Source organism: Gorilla gorilla, chromosome 15 (genome assembly GCF_029281585.2).
Source record: "Gorilla gorilla gorilla isolate KB3781 chromosome 15, NHGRI_mGorGor1-v2.1_pri, whole genome shotgun sequence".
Taxonomy (NCBI): domain Eukaryota; kingdom Metazoa; phylum Chordata; class Mammalia; order Primates; family Hominidae; genus Gorilla; species Gorilla gorilla.
The window spans coordinates 71,997,460-72,013,721 of NC_073239.2; the positions used below are offsets into that span (position 1 = coordinate 71,997,460).

Here is a 16,262-nt window from a genome sequence, read left to right on the forward strand (position 1 = left end):
TATCAAAAACACAAAAATAAGCCGGATGTGGTGGCACATGCCTGCAGTCTCAGCTACTCGGAGGCTAAGATGGGAGGATTGCTTGAGACCAGCAGGCAGAGGTTGCAGTGAGCCGAGATCGCGCCACTGCACTCCAGCGTGTGTGACAGAGGCCCTGTCTCAAAAACAACAAAAAAGAACATGGGAGAAGAGGCATTGATGAGGAAAAATCTACAAAGAAAGCAAATATCAATTTGTCAAGCTATTTGCAAACGTCTTCCGTTTCCTGTATTAATATTTTCCCTCTCCCCACTTTTGGCCCGAGGATCTGAGTCCTCGGGTCAGGCCGAAATCAGACCGCGTCCATACCCAGCCTCCTTCGAGGCCTAGCTGTAAAAACCGCTGAGCAAAAGGAATCCAGAATCAGCCCTCAAGCAACTCAAGACAAGTTAGCAATTTCCGCCGGGAAGCCGTGAACATCGGCGGCCACTGGCGTTTCCTCCGAGTCCTCGGAACTCCGGAAACTCTGGGAGCTTTCAGCCCGCCCACCAGGGGAAAGCGGCCCGGGGCCGGCGCCAGGCGGAGCCCATCCCCCTAGGCCTGGCGGGCCGCAGTACCGCCAGGGGCCTGCGGGAGGCGCACGCGGCGCGGCCTGAGGGGAGGGGGAGAGCGGGCGGAGGCGGTGCGCTCGGCGCTTCCTGTTCCGGCGCCAGGAGGAGCCGCGCGCTGCTGGTGCTGTTGCCGCCGCTGCTCTAGCTGCCGTCAGTCAGGCTGCGCCCGCGTCTTCAGGGCCCAGTCCCTCGGACCCATCGCCGCTTCTAGACCCTACTGCGGTCTCGGATATTGCCGGGTGAGGCTGCTTCGGTACTAGTGGGAGTCGTGAAGGGGAATCGGGGAGCTGGGGTTGCGGAGCCCGCGGGCGCGGCCAAGCGGGAAGCGGGCGCGGTGACCGAGGTGCATCGAGTCACGTCCAGTGCTCGGGCCGTGGTCGCCTGCCTGGCACCGGGAGTAAGCGTTTCTATCGGTCGCCTTCCACGCTGCGGGCTGCCTGGGGATCGCCCCCCAGGGAGAAGGTGTCGGAGGCCGCTGACGTCGCGCCCGACGGGTTTCTGGGCGCCTGACGTCAGGCCTGGCTGCGGGGCGGGGCGGGCGCGGGCCGGCCCCTCCCCCACCCCTTCCCGGCGGGCGCGACCCGCTCGGAGGCCGGTTCGCTCCGGTTGATCCCGGACTCCCTTTGTTCGTGCGTCCCTAAACGGCTGCCGGCCTCGCGCCCCTTGGCCCCGATTTCCCCTCTACCCCCACCCTATTACACTCATTCATTAATTTTTAATAAAAAGGGAAAGGCCTGAAAAGATTCTTACAAGAGTCTCGGGCGCTTGTTAATCCGCAGTGTGACAACGTTCTGGTTATGACTTACTAGAGGAATTGCTCACGGATACATTAGATGAATACCCAGGGCAAACCACGAGAAGGGCAGAATTCAGTGATCTCCTTTTTTAGGACTGAGGAGCACATACCTGCGATAGCGTATGCATAGCTGGACCGTTTTCCTCTTTACCTTGAAAAGCAAGAGTACAGCTTTTAATAGGTAAAGATTCCATTGTTAAAGCATGAAGCCAGGCTCACTCGACCGCAAGAATTTTTTTTAGTTTTACTACTAGAGAAATACACACCTGGGGGTTGTAAAGGTCTGTTTTGAAAACGAACCCTCATTACAGGCAAAGGTAGCCTTCAGAAACATTTCATAAGTTCTTTGTTCACTGGTGTTCTTTGGGGGAAGAATAGAAATTTTTCATGCTGGCATCTCTGAGCCCACAATGCAAAGCGAGTTTGCTTCAGAAACTTGGAGTGAATTGCAAATATTGGAATGTTCTTTTCCTCACTCCAGGCGGAATGGGTAAAATCCATCCCCAGTCTCTTAACTGAAACTTTTGAAGCTAGTCTGTTTTGAATTCAAAAATACTTGGATTTTATCTTCATCTTTTTAGAAAGACAACGTTAGACGAGAGATAACACCCCCAGCAGAGTGGGGCACCCCATAATCCAACATTAATATTTGCAGCAATAGATGTGAACATTCATTCTAAGTGGGGGCGAATAGAAACTATAAATAGCTTCAGGTCACATTTTGCCACCATGTAAGTTTTGTGCCAAACTTGGGAAAGTTTAGTTTTTCAGAGGTCTCTGGATTGAGAAGGGCAGATAAAGATTTATGGACCTAAAAGTAGGCATCATAAAAGCTAATATTTGTTGAGGTTTTGCTATATTCCAGGCAGCGACTAAGAGATTTGTTTATTAAAAGTTTTACAGCAAATCTGTGATGTGGGTACGATTCCGATCTTCCTTTGCCTCAAGTTTGGAGAGTTGGACTTGTCAACTCTGGCCGAACCAACCAGTGAAGAGCTGCAGTTATAGCTAGATAATCATACTTTTGCGTTTACTCTTTTACCTATAAGCTAGATGTCCACATACAAAGAAAAGAGAATTTGGTATTTGTTTTCCACCCAAGCACTATTTTTTTAGGCACTTGATTGGACAGAGTCCCATTTAGTTCCTCGCAACATTACTGGCCTAGTTTTGTTTTGTTTTGTTTTGTTTTTTAAACTGTGTGCTTTTTACAAATAGTATGGCCTGTTCTTTATAGTTCGGGTTCATTCAGATGAGCCGACTCTTAGTGAAATAATTCAAACCCTCGTCTAAGGTCGCTCTGCTAAGACTTTCATACCCCTTCCCTTTCTCGCTGTATTCTAACCCAGCTGTACTGCTTATACCTCCCCAGAGATTCTCCCAGTTTTTACACTAACTGCTCTTCTTTCCCTAGGGCCCATTTCACCGCCCTCTACTCCCGGCTCTTTCCTTATGGTCCTTATGGACTGCAAAAGACAGCACATCTCAGGAATCTCCATGTAATACTATAATTTCTCTAAAGGCCAACACATTGTTTGGCACATATGTTCCAATAAGTATATAACTAAATGCCAAGAAATATTGCAGGTTGCATATCCCTTATCCCAAATGCTTGGGACCAGAAGTGTTTCAGATTTTGGATTTTTTTTATATTACACCAGTTGAGCATCCAAAATCCAGAATGCTCTAATGAGCATTTCCTTTGAGCGGCATGGTGGCACTCAAAAAGTTTCAGATTTTTGAGCATTTCAAAACCCCCGTTTTTGAGTTGCCCAAATGTAAAAAATGGAACATAATCAGATAAATGAGCCAATACTAAAAACTAGCATGTATTCTAATTTATAATTTTTATATATATATATATATTTTTTTTTTTGGAGACGGAGTCGCTTACTGCAAGCTCCGCCTCCCAGGTTCGAGCGATTCTCCTGCCTCAGCCTACCGAAGCGAAGTAGCTGGGATTACAGGTGCCTTCCACCACGCCCAGCTAATTTTCTGTATTTTTAGTTGAGATAGGGTTTTACCATGTTGGCCAGGCTGGTCTTGAATTCCTGGCCTCAAGTAATCCACCCACCTCGGCCTCCCAAAATGCTGCGATTACAGGCTTGAGCCGCCGCACCCGGCCATTAATTTATATTTTCAGTACGATACATATCATCCCCCCATACTAAACAAATCAACCCAAAAATTTTGATTTCGCTTAATTTCGCCTAACAAATATCTAACATGTATATAGCACTTTATAGATTAAGTGTGTTACTATTTTCTGTGCAGTGGGCAGGAATTATAACTTCTACAGATGGAAAATGGTCTCTTATTGAGAAGTTTTTTGTCAAAAGATACCGTCAAAAGGATTGATGTCCGGATTTCATCACTGTGTAGTCCCATACTGTTTATCACTCCATCACAATTTGAAGGCTGTCTGAAATATCCATGAACTCCACTGGTAATTCATGGAGTTCAACTCTTCTTAACCACCCTCCTCCCTGACCCATGATTTTTACCCTGCCATGAGAGTTTCCAAAAATGTTATGTTTTACTTTTCTAATGTGTGTCAAAAGACATTTTGTACTGTTTTAAAATTACTATTCTTGCTATTCAAAGAATAAAAAGTATTGTTTTTCAGATGATGGGTGGATCATGCTATAAAATGGTAACAAAGTTTTGGAAATAATAGCTTTAGATTATTCCAAAAAGAATAAAAAAGAAAGCCTTTCTTGAGTATAAATTGTTTTTATGAGTTCAAGGTTACATTGGCCTCATCTTAATAATTAGCGATGATTCAGATATTTTGGAATAGCTTTATATTTTTATTTATTTTTCTTTTTGAGACAGAGTGCCACTATATTGCCCAGGCTGGTCTCTTAACTACTGACCTCAAGCGGTCTTCCCACCTCAGCCTCCTGAGAAGCTGGGATTACAGGTGCACACTACCAAGCGCGGCTTAGAATAGCTTTTTAGAAAACCTAAACTTTTTATGTTCTGCAACTCTCCTCATATTGAAACGTTCATGTCCAACTGTTTTTCACCTTTTCTAATGAAAGTATTCTCCAAAGAACAAATTGGAATGCTTCCAATTATAGTTGTTCCCCCTTATCCTAGGGGGACACATTGCAAGACTCCCCAATGAATCCCTGAAACTGAAGTCTATATACACTGCCGAAACCTAAGTATACCATGTTTTAGATCTAATAACCAAGACGGGCTGATAGCGTATACAGCATGGATACACTGGACAAAGGGATGATTCACGTCCTAGGCAGGAGGGTGCAAACTTTCATTTTGCTACTCAGAACATGCTCTTGCCCCATTTAAAACTTAGGAATTGGCCAGGTGCAGTGGTTCATGCCTAATACCAGCACTTTGGGAGACTGAGGTGGGCGGATTACTTGAGGCCAGGAGTTTGAGACCAGCCTGGCCAACATGGTGAAACCCCATCTCTACCAAAAATTAAAAATTAGCCGGGCGTGGTGGCACGTGCCTATAATCCCAGCTACTTGAGAGGCTCAGGTAGGAGAATCACTTAAACCTGGGAGGCGGAGGTTGCAGTGAGTCGAGATCACACCACTGCACTTTAGCCTGGGTGGCAGAGCGAGACTCCATCTCAAAAACAAAACAAAAAACTTACGAATTGTTTATTTCTGGAATTTTTCATTTAATATGTTCGGACCTTAGGTAATTAAAACCACGGATAAGGGGGGATCACCCTAACATGAATGCTGTTTATTCTAGGAATGGAGGGCTGGTCACTTTACTAAGACAGTGCTGTAGAACAGAACTTGTTACTAATTCCTATGCTTAGGGCTTTGTTTTTTAATCACAAGATTCTAGCACCTCCCCTATCTTCCAGACTTGGATTTTGAACTTTAAAATTTTGAAGTAGTGTTGTGAATCAGTTGAGTATTATTAACTTGTAGAATAATTTATGTAATTCCATGACTAGGTAACTGTATAATTCTGAAAACCTGAACAGTCAAGACCATTTGGTTTACTTTGATTCTCAACTCCAGAATTAATATGAACTTTGATACAGAATCATTTTCTATTTCAGAAAGGCTAACCCTGTTTAAAAAGCATGTTAGCCTTACAACTTACCGTATATTTTCTACACTGTTAGTCCTAAAAATTTTATTGTGTGATGTGATTGACGTTAAACCTTAACATGGGAATGGGTTGTATGTGGGTTTTTTTGTTTTTTTTTTTTTTTTTTTTTGAGACGGAGTTTGCACTGTCACCCAGGCTGGAGTGCAGTGGCTTGATCTCAGCTCACTGCAAGCTCCGCCTCCTGGGTTCACGCCATTCTCTTGCCTCAGCCTCCCGAGTAGCTGGGACTACAGGTGCCCGCCACTACGCCCGGCTAATTTTTTGTATTTTTAGTAGAGACAGGGTTTCACCGTGTTAGCCAGGATGGTCTCAATCTCCTGACTTCGTGATCCGCCCTCCTCGGCCTCCCAAAGTGCTGGGATTACAGGCGTGAGCCACCGCGCCCGGCCATGTTTTTTGATATTCTGAATAAAAAGGATATAGCAGTTGGGATGGGCTTGGGTTCTTGTCCTTTATGTTCTTGTCCTTTCCTCATGATAACCAAATCATAATTAGAAATAAGATGCTAAGAATACAAAGGTGGCTCTATGTTAATACTGTATTGATAGGTCAAAGGAGAAAAAGCATGAGATCAATTCATTAGATACTGAAAAGTCTTTTGAGGGAATTTAATGTCTTCTTGCTTTCTTTATTAACAGAATAGGAATAAATAATAGCATAGGCATAAATTAAAAATAATGTAATTTTTTAAAATCTCAAACTAAAAATGGGAATCATACTTAAACATTAGCATTCCCAGGAGAGTTGGAGCAAGACCTCTGTGCCCGCTATCACTCAACATTTCATTATTTAAGTCCTAGCAAGTGCAAAAGAGAAAAGATGCATAAATATTAGAGAAGGAAAGTTATTTTTTGCAAATGGCGTATTTTTTATCTGGAAATCCCAGAGAATCAAGTGAGAAACTTTGAAAAATAAAATAAGTCAGTAATGATGCTTCCTACCCTAGGTTAATTAATATAAAGAAGAGTTAAATTCCTATGGCATATTTCTGGTAACAAAAACATCACTAAACTTTTAAATAAAACCCAAAACACTTCTAGTATTAAACATTTAAATGAGCTGGGCGCAGTGGCTCACGCCTGTAATCCCAGCACTTTGGGAGGCCAAGGTGGGCGGATCACAAGGTCAAGAGATGGAGACCATCCTGGACAACATGGTGAAACCCCGTCTCTACTAAAAATACAAAAATTAGTTCGTGTAGTGGCACGCACCTGTAGTCCCAGCTACTCAGGAGACTGAGGCACGAGAATCGCTTAAACTGAGGAGGCGGAGGTTGCAGTGAACCAAGATCGCGCCACTGCACTCCAGTCTGGCGACAGAGCGAGACTCCATCTCAAAAAAAAAAAAAAAAAAATTTAAATGATTTCTACTAAAAATTTTAAAAATTAGCATGCCTGTGGTCCCAGCTACTCAAAGGCTAAGGTGGGAGGATCCACTTGAGCCTGGGAGGTCGAGGTTGCAGTGAGCTGTGATCACACCACTGCACTCCAGCCTGGGTGACAGAGCAAGACCCTGTCTCAAAAAAAAATTGAATGAATGTGAGCTGTGTATACATTTAAGAAAGATTAATAAAAAGATAATTATTTGCCTCCCTATTCCAGTTCAGGGTCTCAATGGCTGGAGCCTTTCTTGGCAATTCAGAGTCCAAGTTGGGAACCAGCCCTGAACTGGACGCCATCCCAGCACAGGGTGCTCTCACCTACACCCACACTCACAGACTGGGCCGTGTAGACACATCCATTCATGTGCATCTTTGGGATATGGGAGGAAACTGGAGTACTTGGAGAAGACCCATAAAGATGGGAGAATGAGCCAGCCTCACACAGACAGTGACCTCAGCTGAGACTTTTTGTTTTTTCTTCTCATCAACATTATAACAAAACAAAGTTGAATGAAACGTCTTTCGAGGACCTGCTGTAGACTAAAATTTTAAAACCCTGTCCCATATATGAACGAACAATTAGAAAATACAATAGAAGAAAAGAGCCTATTTACAACCACAGGGAAAAGTTTAACAGAAATCCCTTAAAAGAAATGTATATAGGAGATCTGATAAAGAAAATAAACTACATGAAAAGGACGGGAACTAAACAGTCCTCTGTGTCTGCATTTGCGGGTAGAAAATATTCAGGGAGCCGGGTGCGGTGGCTCATGCCTGTAATCCCAGCACTTTGGGAGGCTGAGGCGGGCGGATCACTTGAGGCCAGGAGTTCAAGAGCAGCCTGGCCAACGTGGTGAAACCCTGTCTCTATTAAAAATACAAAAAATTAGCCAGGCATGGCGGCGCGTGCCTATAATCCCAGTTACTCAGGAGGCCGAGGCAGGAGAATCTCTTGAACCCAGGAGATGGAGATTGCAGTGAGCTGACATCATGCTATTGCACTCTAGCCTGGGCAACAGAGTGAGACCCTTTCTCAAAAAAAAAAAAAAAATACTTGGGGGAAACACAATAAAAATAACAATAGAAAATATAAGCTAATATAATTATATAGTATTCACACTTTTAAGTATTATAAATAATATAGAGATGATTTATACGGGAGGATGTGCATAGGTTATATGCAAATACTACACCATTTTATATCAGGTACTTGAGCATCCTGGGATTTGAGTATGGGGGTCCTAGAACCAATCTCCCTCAGGTACCGAGGGACTGTACTATACCTTGTTCTTGAACGAGATGATTTGACATTTTAAATAGATGTTCCCCTAGATTAATCTGTAAATATAATACATTTCCAACCAGAATGCTAACACATTAAATTTTTTTAATGATCTGGAAAAAATAAAAATACATAGGAAAATCTGAAAAAAAAAAAAGACAGTAGGGTGACTCACATTAATGTTTATTTAAAATATATTGTAAAGCTTCTGTAATTAAAATGGAATGGTACAGTTGCAGACCAGTAGAAAAGAATAAAGTCAGCTGGGCACAGTGTCTCACGCCTGTAATCCCAAGACTTTGGGAGGCCAAGGCAGGCAGATCACTTGAGCTCCGGAGTTCAAGACCAGCCTGGGCAACATGGTGAAACTCCATCTCTACAAAAAAACTAGCTGGGCAGGATCGATTGAGCCCAGAAGGTCGAGTCTGCAGTGAGCTTATGATGGTGCCACTGCACTCTGGCCAGGGAACAAAGCAAGACTGTTTCAAAAAGAAAAGAATAAAGTCCACAATATCTGTGGGAAATGAAGGAGGCTCTATAGCCTGCTTGTTAAGAGCCTAAGCTCTGGAGTCATACTGGGTTTGAACTGCTTCTCTCTTTGTCATTAGCTCTGGGACCTTAAACAAGTTAACTTGCCAAGCTTCCTCTTCTCCAGCTGTAAACTGGGGGTGAAGATAAAATTTGTATCTGGGTTCTGGAGCTACCAAGTGAGGTGGTGCACAGTACACCACCATGTTCCATGTTTCATGGTAAATATTGGATAGATGCTAGTTATAAATGGCAGCAGTATAGTGTAGTAAAGGTAGCTTGTCCAATTAGCTGAGAAAAGATAGATAGTTGATAATTATTGTTTGGAAGAATTTAAAGATTTTAAACAAGAAGTTAAACCATAAAAATACTATATGAAAGCAAGGCAGAGTAGGGAAGGCCTTTGTAAATATATCACAAAATCCAGAAGCCACGTATGGGAAAAGATTGATAGATTTGATGACATGAAATTTAAAACTTTTGTATAACCAAAATATGCCCTTTAAGAGATCTACAGATAAAAGGAATTTGGGAGAATTTTTTTTTTTTTTTTTTTTTTTTGATATGGAGTAGCCCTCCGTTGCCCAGGCTGGAGTGCAGTGGCGCAATCTCGGCTCACTGCAAGCTCCGCCTCCCAGGTTCACGCCATTGTCCTGCCTCAGCCTCCCAAGTAGCTGGGACTACAGGCACCCGCCACCACACTGGGCTAATTGTTTTTTTGTATTTTTAGTAGAGACGGGGTTTCAACGTGTTAGCCAGGATGGTCTCGATCTCTTGACCTCGTCATCCGCCTGCCTCGGCCTCCCAAAGTGCTGGGATTACAGGCGTGAGCCACTGCACCCGGCCAAAAAATTTTAATCTCATACATGAAAGCTAGTCTGCTTAGTATCTTACAAAGCAGTGAGAGAAAAAGATGTGCTACTGAGTAATAAAATGATCAAAGGCAAAGAGTACCTACAGTCTTTTATTTATATAAAGTCAAAGAACAAGCAAAATTAAGTCAAAAATTGACTGCCATGAGGCAAGGCAGTTGATTGGAAGAGAGCATGAGTAAACTTTCTGGAGTGAGAAATGTTCTGTATCTTGGGGTGGTTATAGAGGCGTACACAATTATCAGAGCTTGTTAATCTGAACACTTAAGATCTCTGCATTTTGTTGAGTGCTAATTATACTTCAATTTAAAAATTGGTAAAAGTACTCCAGGACATCAACAAATTTAAATTTGGGAGTACACACAGTGGCTCATGGCTATAATCCCAATACTTTGGGAGGTTGAGGCAGGAGGGTCCCTTGATCCCAGGAGTTTGAGACCGGGTCTGGGCAACATAGTGAGACACCTGTCTCTGCAATAAATTTTTAAAATTTTAAGAAATTTGCTGGGCATGATGGCACACACCTGTAGTACCGGCTGTTAGGGAGACTGAGGCAAGAAGATGACTTGAGCCCAGGAGGTCAAGATTACAGTGAGCTGTGATCTATCTCGCCACTGCACTCCAGCCTGGGTGACAGAATGAGACCCTGTCTCCAAAAAAAAGACGAGGAAATGTAAGTTAAAATAAGACACTAATTTTTAATATCTATTGTCATTATAAACAATAAATTTAATAATATCCAGTGGTAAAAGGAGTTAGAGAAATGAGTGTAAATTGGCATGGACTTTTCAAATGGATTTTAGATAAATTTATCTGTTGACTCTAAATTCCATGTCCAGTGCTTTTTCCTGGTGATAGATTCTCACACACGAACAAAGAAGTGTTGAGAGATGTTCACTGTATCATACTTAAAACAACTTATACTGCTACAAAAAGAATGTAAATTAAATTGCAAATCATTTTTGTATGATGTGCAGCCATTAAAAGGGATGAAGTTAATAGAGCTGTATGAACTATTATGGAAAACTTTCCTATGTAAAGAAAAACACATTACATAAATAAGATTCCGTTTAAGTAATAATAATGTATGCATAGAAAGTTCCTTAAGGAATATTTAAGAAATGGTGAACACTGATTTTGAAATTTTTCTTTCTTCCTTCATTTCTTTTCTTTTTTTAGGAAAATGTCTGATGAATTTTCGGTAAGTTGATCAGTTTATCTGTGATAAGTTTTTCATCTCTTAAGAAAAACAACATGGTCCTAACTGGGCTACGTAAATCTTTTCACTTAAAAGAGATGCTTTAACCAGGCATGATGGCGTGCACCTGTAGTCCTAGCTACTTGGGAGGATCCCTTGACCCCAAGAGTTTCAGGCTGCAGTGAGCCATGATCGTGCCATTGCACTCCTGCCTGGGCGACAGAGTGAGACTCTGTCTATAAATAAATAAAAGAGATGCTTTTTGTGATTCTTGGCTTTGGGGGTAGGAAAGAGATTTTGATAGGTGATTTGCCTTAGTTTACTGAGATAATAGCATGTTTGGAAATGTTTCCTGTATTTATGAAAATATGTATTTCTTTAAATGAAAATTTAAGATGTTACTTCTATTGTTCTCTTTTACCCTCATAGTATTAATAGCCAACATTTATTAGAAATTATTATATACCAGGCACTCTGTGAAAGTGTACTACATGAACTGTCATATTTAAGCCTCAAGTTAACCCTAAAACAGTTTTGAAACTGAAGAGGCTCTATCTCAGAGTATGTAGCTCCTTTGAGGTTAAGCCAGGATTCAAATCCATATCTTGACTGTTAGTTCTATCTTCTTAATTACTGTATTTTGTTATATTAATACAGCAGAGAAGTGAAGCACAATATTAGTTGTATTTAGAAAACGAGTTTCTCTGAAGAATTTGCACTGTAAAGTTGATACGCAAAGTAGCGTCTCAAGGTTTATGTTAAATAGAGTATTTTTTAAATGACTAGCTTAGCTTTTGAAGATATTCTTGAGGTTTATAATCCCTGGCCCTATAGGTTACTATTCTCTGTGGGTTTATAATGGTGTTTGATATAACTTTTCCCTAGATAGGAAAGACGTATCTGTTTTGTATTTCAGTTGGCAGATGCACTACCTGAACACTCCCCTGCCAAAACCTCTGCTGTGAGCAATACAAAACCTGGCCAACCTCCTCAAGGCTGGCCAGGCTCCAACCCTTGGAATAATCCGAGTGCTCCATCTTCAGTGCCATCTGGACTCCCACCAAGTGCAACACCCTCCACTGTGCCTTTTGGACCAGCACCAACAGGAATGTATCCCTCCGTGCCTCCCACCGGACCACCTCCAGGACCCCCAGCACCCTTTCCTCCTTCCGGACCATCATGTCCCCCACCTGGTGGTCCTTATCCAGCCCCAACTGTGCCAGGCCCTGGCCCCACAGGGCCATATCCTACACCAAATATGCCCTTTCCAGAGCTACCCAGACCATATGGTGCACCCACAGATCCAGCTGCAGCTGGTCCTTTAGGTCCATGGGGATCCATGTCTTCTGGACCTTGGGCGCCAGGAATGGGAGGGCAGTATCCTACCCCTAATATGCCATATCCATCTCCAGGCCCATATCCCGCTCCTCCTCCTCCCCAAGCCCCTGGGGCAGCACCACCTGTTCCATGGGGCACCGTTCCACCAGGAGCCTGGGGACCACCAGCACCATATCCTGCCCCTACAGGATCGTATCCCACACCAGGACTCTATCCTACTCCCAGTAATCCTTTCCAAGTGCCTTCAGGACCTTCTGGTGCTCCACCAATGCCTGGTGGCCCCCATGTGAGTGTTCAATTTGTTATTTAAGGTGTACTAATTGTACATAGCACAACTGAAACATTGTTTCTCCCCAGTTTTGGACGGAAGATTAAGAAGGCTTTTAAGTTTTTAAAAGAGGGTGTGTGTATATTAAATGAGTAAATTTCAAACCTTCAGGTAAAGTATTTAAAAGGATGAAAGCACTGTTATAAGTATTCCTTGTGCTAAAAAGAAGAATTTTCCAAAGATCCCCAAAGACTTTGTAATGTAGTAAGCAGTGTCCTCAATAGCACCCTTTAGGTAAACTCTGAGATTCATTTCATTGGGCTTTTTGTTTTATTATTATTATTTCTCAGTATTGTTTTATAGCATCACACCAAAGTACAGTTCAGTAAAAGCAGTCTCTACCTGTCTAGCTTGATAGAGGTAGATTTTTAGAGAATCCAAGGCAATGAGTAGGTAATGTTCATCTTTCAAGCAGTTCTCGAGCTCAAGATTACACCCCTATTCTTTATTGTCAGTTACATGTAATGCTTTATGCTTTACTGTCAGACAAGCCAGCGTGGGGTTAACATCTTAGTTGAGGAGCCTGCCTTGGTCATATAACCAAATGGAAAAGTACCCCACTTCCCCTGTGAGGTAAGCCAAAAGAGTATCCAAACGCAGAGTAAAAATTTTCCTTAGGAAAAAAAAAATCTGTTAACTCTTTTTTTTTTTTTGAGACAGTCTTGCTCTGTCACCCAGGCAAGAGTGCAGTCTCTCGGCTCGCTGCAATCTCTACCTCTCAGGTTCAAGCGATTCTCCTGAGTAGTTGGGATTACAGGTGTGTGCCACCACACCGGCTCATTTTTGTATTTTTAGTAGAGATGGAGTTTCACCATGTTGGCCAGGCTGGTCTTGAACTCCTGACCTCAAGTGATCCGCCTGCTTCAGCCTCCCAAAGTGCTGGGATTACAGGCCTGAGCCACCATGCCCAGCCAGGAAAAAAAAAAAAATGTTAACTCTTAATACGAAAATAACTAGTCAGATCTCTGATTAGATTAGTCAAACATCCAATCCAGCTACAAAGGAAAAGAAATCTTTAAAGTACCCCTAAAACTTCCTCCTTGCATTAGTGTAATTTCTTTCTTGCTATATATATTATCTAAAAATACTTGTTTTGCAAAGTGTATGCCAGAGTAAATGATGTGACTCGCTGTTTGGATTTATTAAGCAATAAATTTACTTTAAGCCACAGTAAGGAGTTAATAAACTCCATTTGCAAAATCTAGAAGTTGACTTTTTCTTTTTTCTATTGCAGTCTTACCATTAAGTTAACAATGGACGAAGAGATGACGCTTTGCTTTTTGAAGTACATGTATATGCACATGAATGCATATATAAAAATTGCTGGTTTCACTATTAGAGGGCATTCATGAAAGAACAACTCTTGCACCTCTCAGAGAAGATAACTGCCTCTTGTACTTGGATGCGTAGTACATCATATGTATACAATCAGATAAAAGCATAGAAGTAAATCATTCAGATGTGATTTTTATTTGGTTTTCATGGAAAGTTAAAGTGATAAAGTATATTGAATAGCTCTTTGACAGAATTTGTTTAAACTATGAAACTACACACTTAAAAATCTAAGATGTGGATTATTGTTAGAATCTGCAACTTCATTGGCAAATTATTTCAAGTATTTTTCTATAATCACTTTCCCCTTCTAAATAAATAAACTTCGAGAATAACCCATCATAATCCAAACAAATGATGCCTCAACATTTTGAGCTGCTCTGTCGGACAAATAAACCTGGTCCTCTTGAGGTTGTATTTTGGATATACATTTTTAAACTGTCAGTAATTATTGTCAGATGTGGAGTTCAATAGCCAGCCAGTGTTCATTTTTATCCTTGAGCTTTTAGTAAAAACTTCCTGGTTTTATTTTTAGTCATTGGGTCATACAGCACTAAAGTCTGCTATTTATGGAAACTAACTTTTTTGTTTTTAATCCAGGCCAACATGTATGTAAATTAAATTTTTAGATAATTGTTTATCTCTTTGTACTACTTGAGATTTGATTATGAGATGTGCATATTGCTTTGGGAAGAGCTCGAGGAAGGAAATAATTCTCTCCTTTGTTTTGAACCTCAAACTAGATAAACCCTAGGAATTGCTTAATTGCAACAAGTAATTTTCATTCCCACAAAAACCTGAGGCAGCTCTTTTGCCCAGAGCGTTCCCTGTAGCCACCCCCACCCCACTTGCCCTTGGTTCTTTAGAAGGAGCACACACATCCCTTGATTCCTCCCTGATGTGATAAACTGGCACACTCCAGGGGTCTAAAACATAAAACAGTTGTGTTTAGGGAACCTTAAGTCATGCAGACATGACTGTTCTCTTTGTACAAGTGTGAATCAAAATATGTATCTCTTTTTCAGAGTCTGGTTAAGCTATGTCATTGTCTACTGCATAGTTTCCTGAGTCTGTTTGTAAAGTGCTTATGGCTAACAGTTCAGTTCTGTATTTGTTGACAGGTAAATAAGTGGAGTTGAGTGCCATCTTTGAAAAAATTACCCTCTAGCTCTAACACTGAAAATAATAATAAATTGTAGATCTCTGCAACTAAGTTTAAAGCAGTGTGACTGTGTTGCTTAAATATCAAGTATTGTTTATAACCACCAAAAAAAAAGCCCTGGTAGTTTTTTGGCACCTTATGTTTAAATCAGATTCTTAGATTTGGAGTAGACCTGACCTTGTTATTTATTAGATAGCATTTTGAATGTATCCATTGGATTTCTAAAATGTATTGTGAATTTCTCAGACAAACAGGATTTATGCTGGAGCTCTGTTTTGCTTAGAAATAAAATATTTAGTAGTTTATTTCTGCTCTAATTAAAATGTCAAGAATGCCAAATGCTGCCAGTTTTTTGGTTTGATAGCTACCTCCTTCTAAGAAAGCAAAATGGTTACCTTTGAGAGGAACATTCAGTGTTTAATCATCCCTTATGTTAACTAGATGATAGATTCAAGCTTTTAGAAATGAGAAAGTAGAAACTAATTTGTTAAGATATTTTCAGACTGCGGAATGTTGTTAGCTTTTTCTTTCACTTCTCTTCAAGGACAGGTGTTAGCTGTCTACAATACTGTTGAACTCTGTTGTCGAAGTAGCCCCCCCAGTCTACAAGGCAGGTAGCTTTGGCTTGAATTATCGATATCAAAATGTCAGTTAACCATGGAGGGATAAAGTAATGTGAAAAGTGAGATGGCTACAAAGATAGCTCTCCTTACAGTTATTTTGGCTGTCCTACATTGGGATAAGCTGACAAATTAGCAGTATTTAGTTTAACACTGGAGCAAATATAATTTGAGTAGGAAGAAGAGATAGCAGGTTTGGGAATCTATAATTATGAAGTCCATTGATTTTGGGAGAAAATCTGTTGCTAAAGGATTTGAAGGGCCATGAACACAATTTGGGATTACTACTCCCTATAAGTATAATAATTTTGCTAGTGACCCATACTGTCCAGTGTGCCCTAAATCATACTGCTATTGTACTCCCTTTGTTTTCAAGGACTTTGCAACTGGTATTTGGGGGAGATTTTTTTTTTTTTTTTGAGACGGAGTCTCGCTCTGTCGCCCATGCTGGAGTGCAGTGGTGCTATCTTGGTTCACTGCAAGCTCCACCTCCCAGGTTCACACCATTCTCCTGCCTCAGCCTCCCAAGCAGCTGGGACTACAGGTGCCCGCCACCATGCCCGGCTAATTTTTTTTTTTTTTTTTTTTTGTATTTTTAGTAGAGATGGGGTTTCACTGTGTTAGCCAGGATGGTCTCGATCTCCTGACCTCGTGATCTGCCCGCCTTGGCTTCCCAAAGTGCTGGGATTACAGGCGTGAGCCACCACGTCTGGCCGATTTTTTTTTTTTTA

General features: G+C 41.5%; 1 protein-coding gene across 2 annotated transcripts; it reads left to right on the plus strand.

The window, feature by feature from the left end:
* Nucleotides 1-660: 660 nt before the first annotated feature.
* MAPK1IP1L (mitogen-activated protein kinase 1 interacting protein 1 like) lies at nucleotides 661-15,250 on the plus strand. 2 transcript variants are annotated; one of them, XM_004055201.5, is made up of 4 exons: nucleotides 661-829; nucleotides 10,733-10,754; nucleotides 11,668-12,375; nucleotides 13,652-15,250. In XM_004055201.5, exons 2-4 carry the CDS (start codon nucleotides 10,737-10,739, stop codon nucleotides 13,661-13,663), a joined length of 738 nt encoding a protein of 245 aa, XP_004055249.1. In that variant the 5' UTR covers nucleotides 661-829; nucleotides 10,733-10,736; the 3' UTR covers nucleotides 13,664-15,250. The 2 variants fall into 2 exon arrangements, with proteins under 2 accessions (XP_004055249.1, XP_063553922.1); XM_063697852.1 differs by lacking the exon at nucleotides 661-829 and adding an exon at nucleotides 9,496-10,226.
* Nucleotides 15,251-16,262: the final 1,012 nt, after the last annotated feature.

Bases quoted from the DNA above. Each gene is read 5' to 3' on its own strand.
- MAPK1IP1L (XM_063697852.1), top strand. From the start codon at position 10,192: ATGAGACCCTGTCTCCAAAAAAAAGACGAGGAAAT. The intron at 10,227-10,732 runs GTAAGTTAAAAT...TTCTTTTTTTAG, and splicing joins CAAAAAAAAGACGAGGAAAT to GAAAATGTCTGATGAATTTT. The intron at 10,755-11,667 runs GTAAGTTGATCA...TTTGTATTTCAG, and splicing joins AAATGTCTGATGAATTTTCG to TTGGCAGATGCACTACCTGA.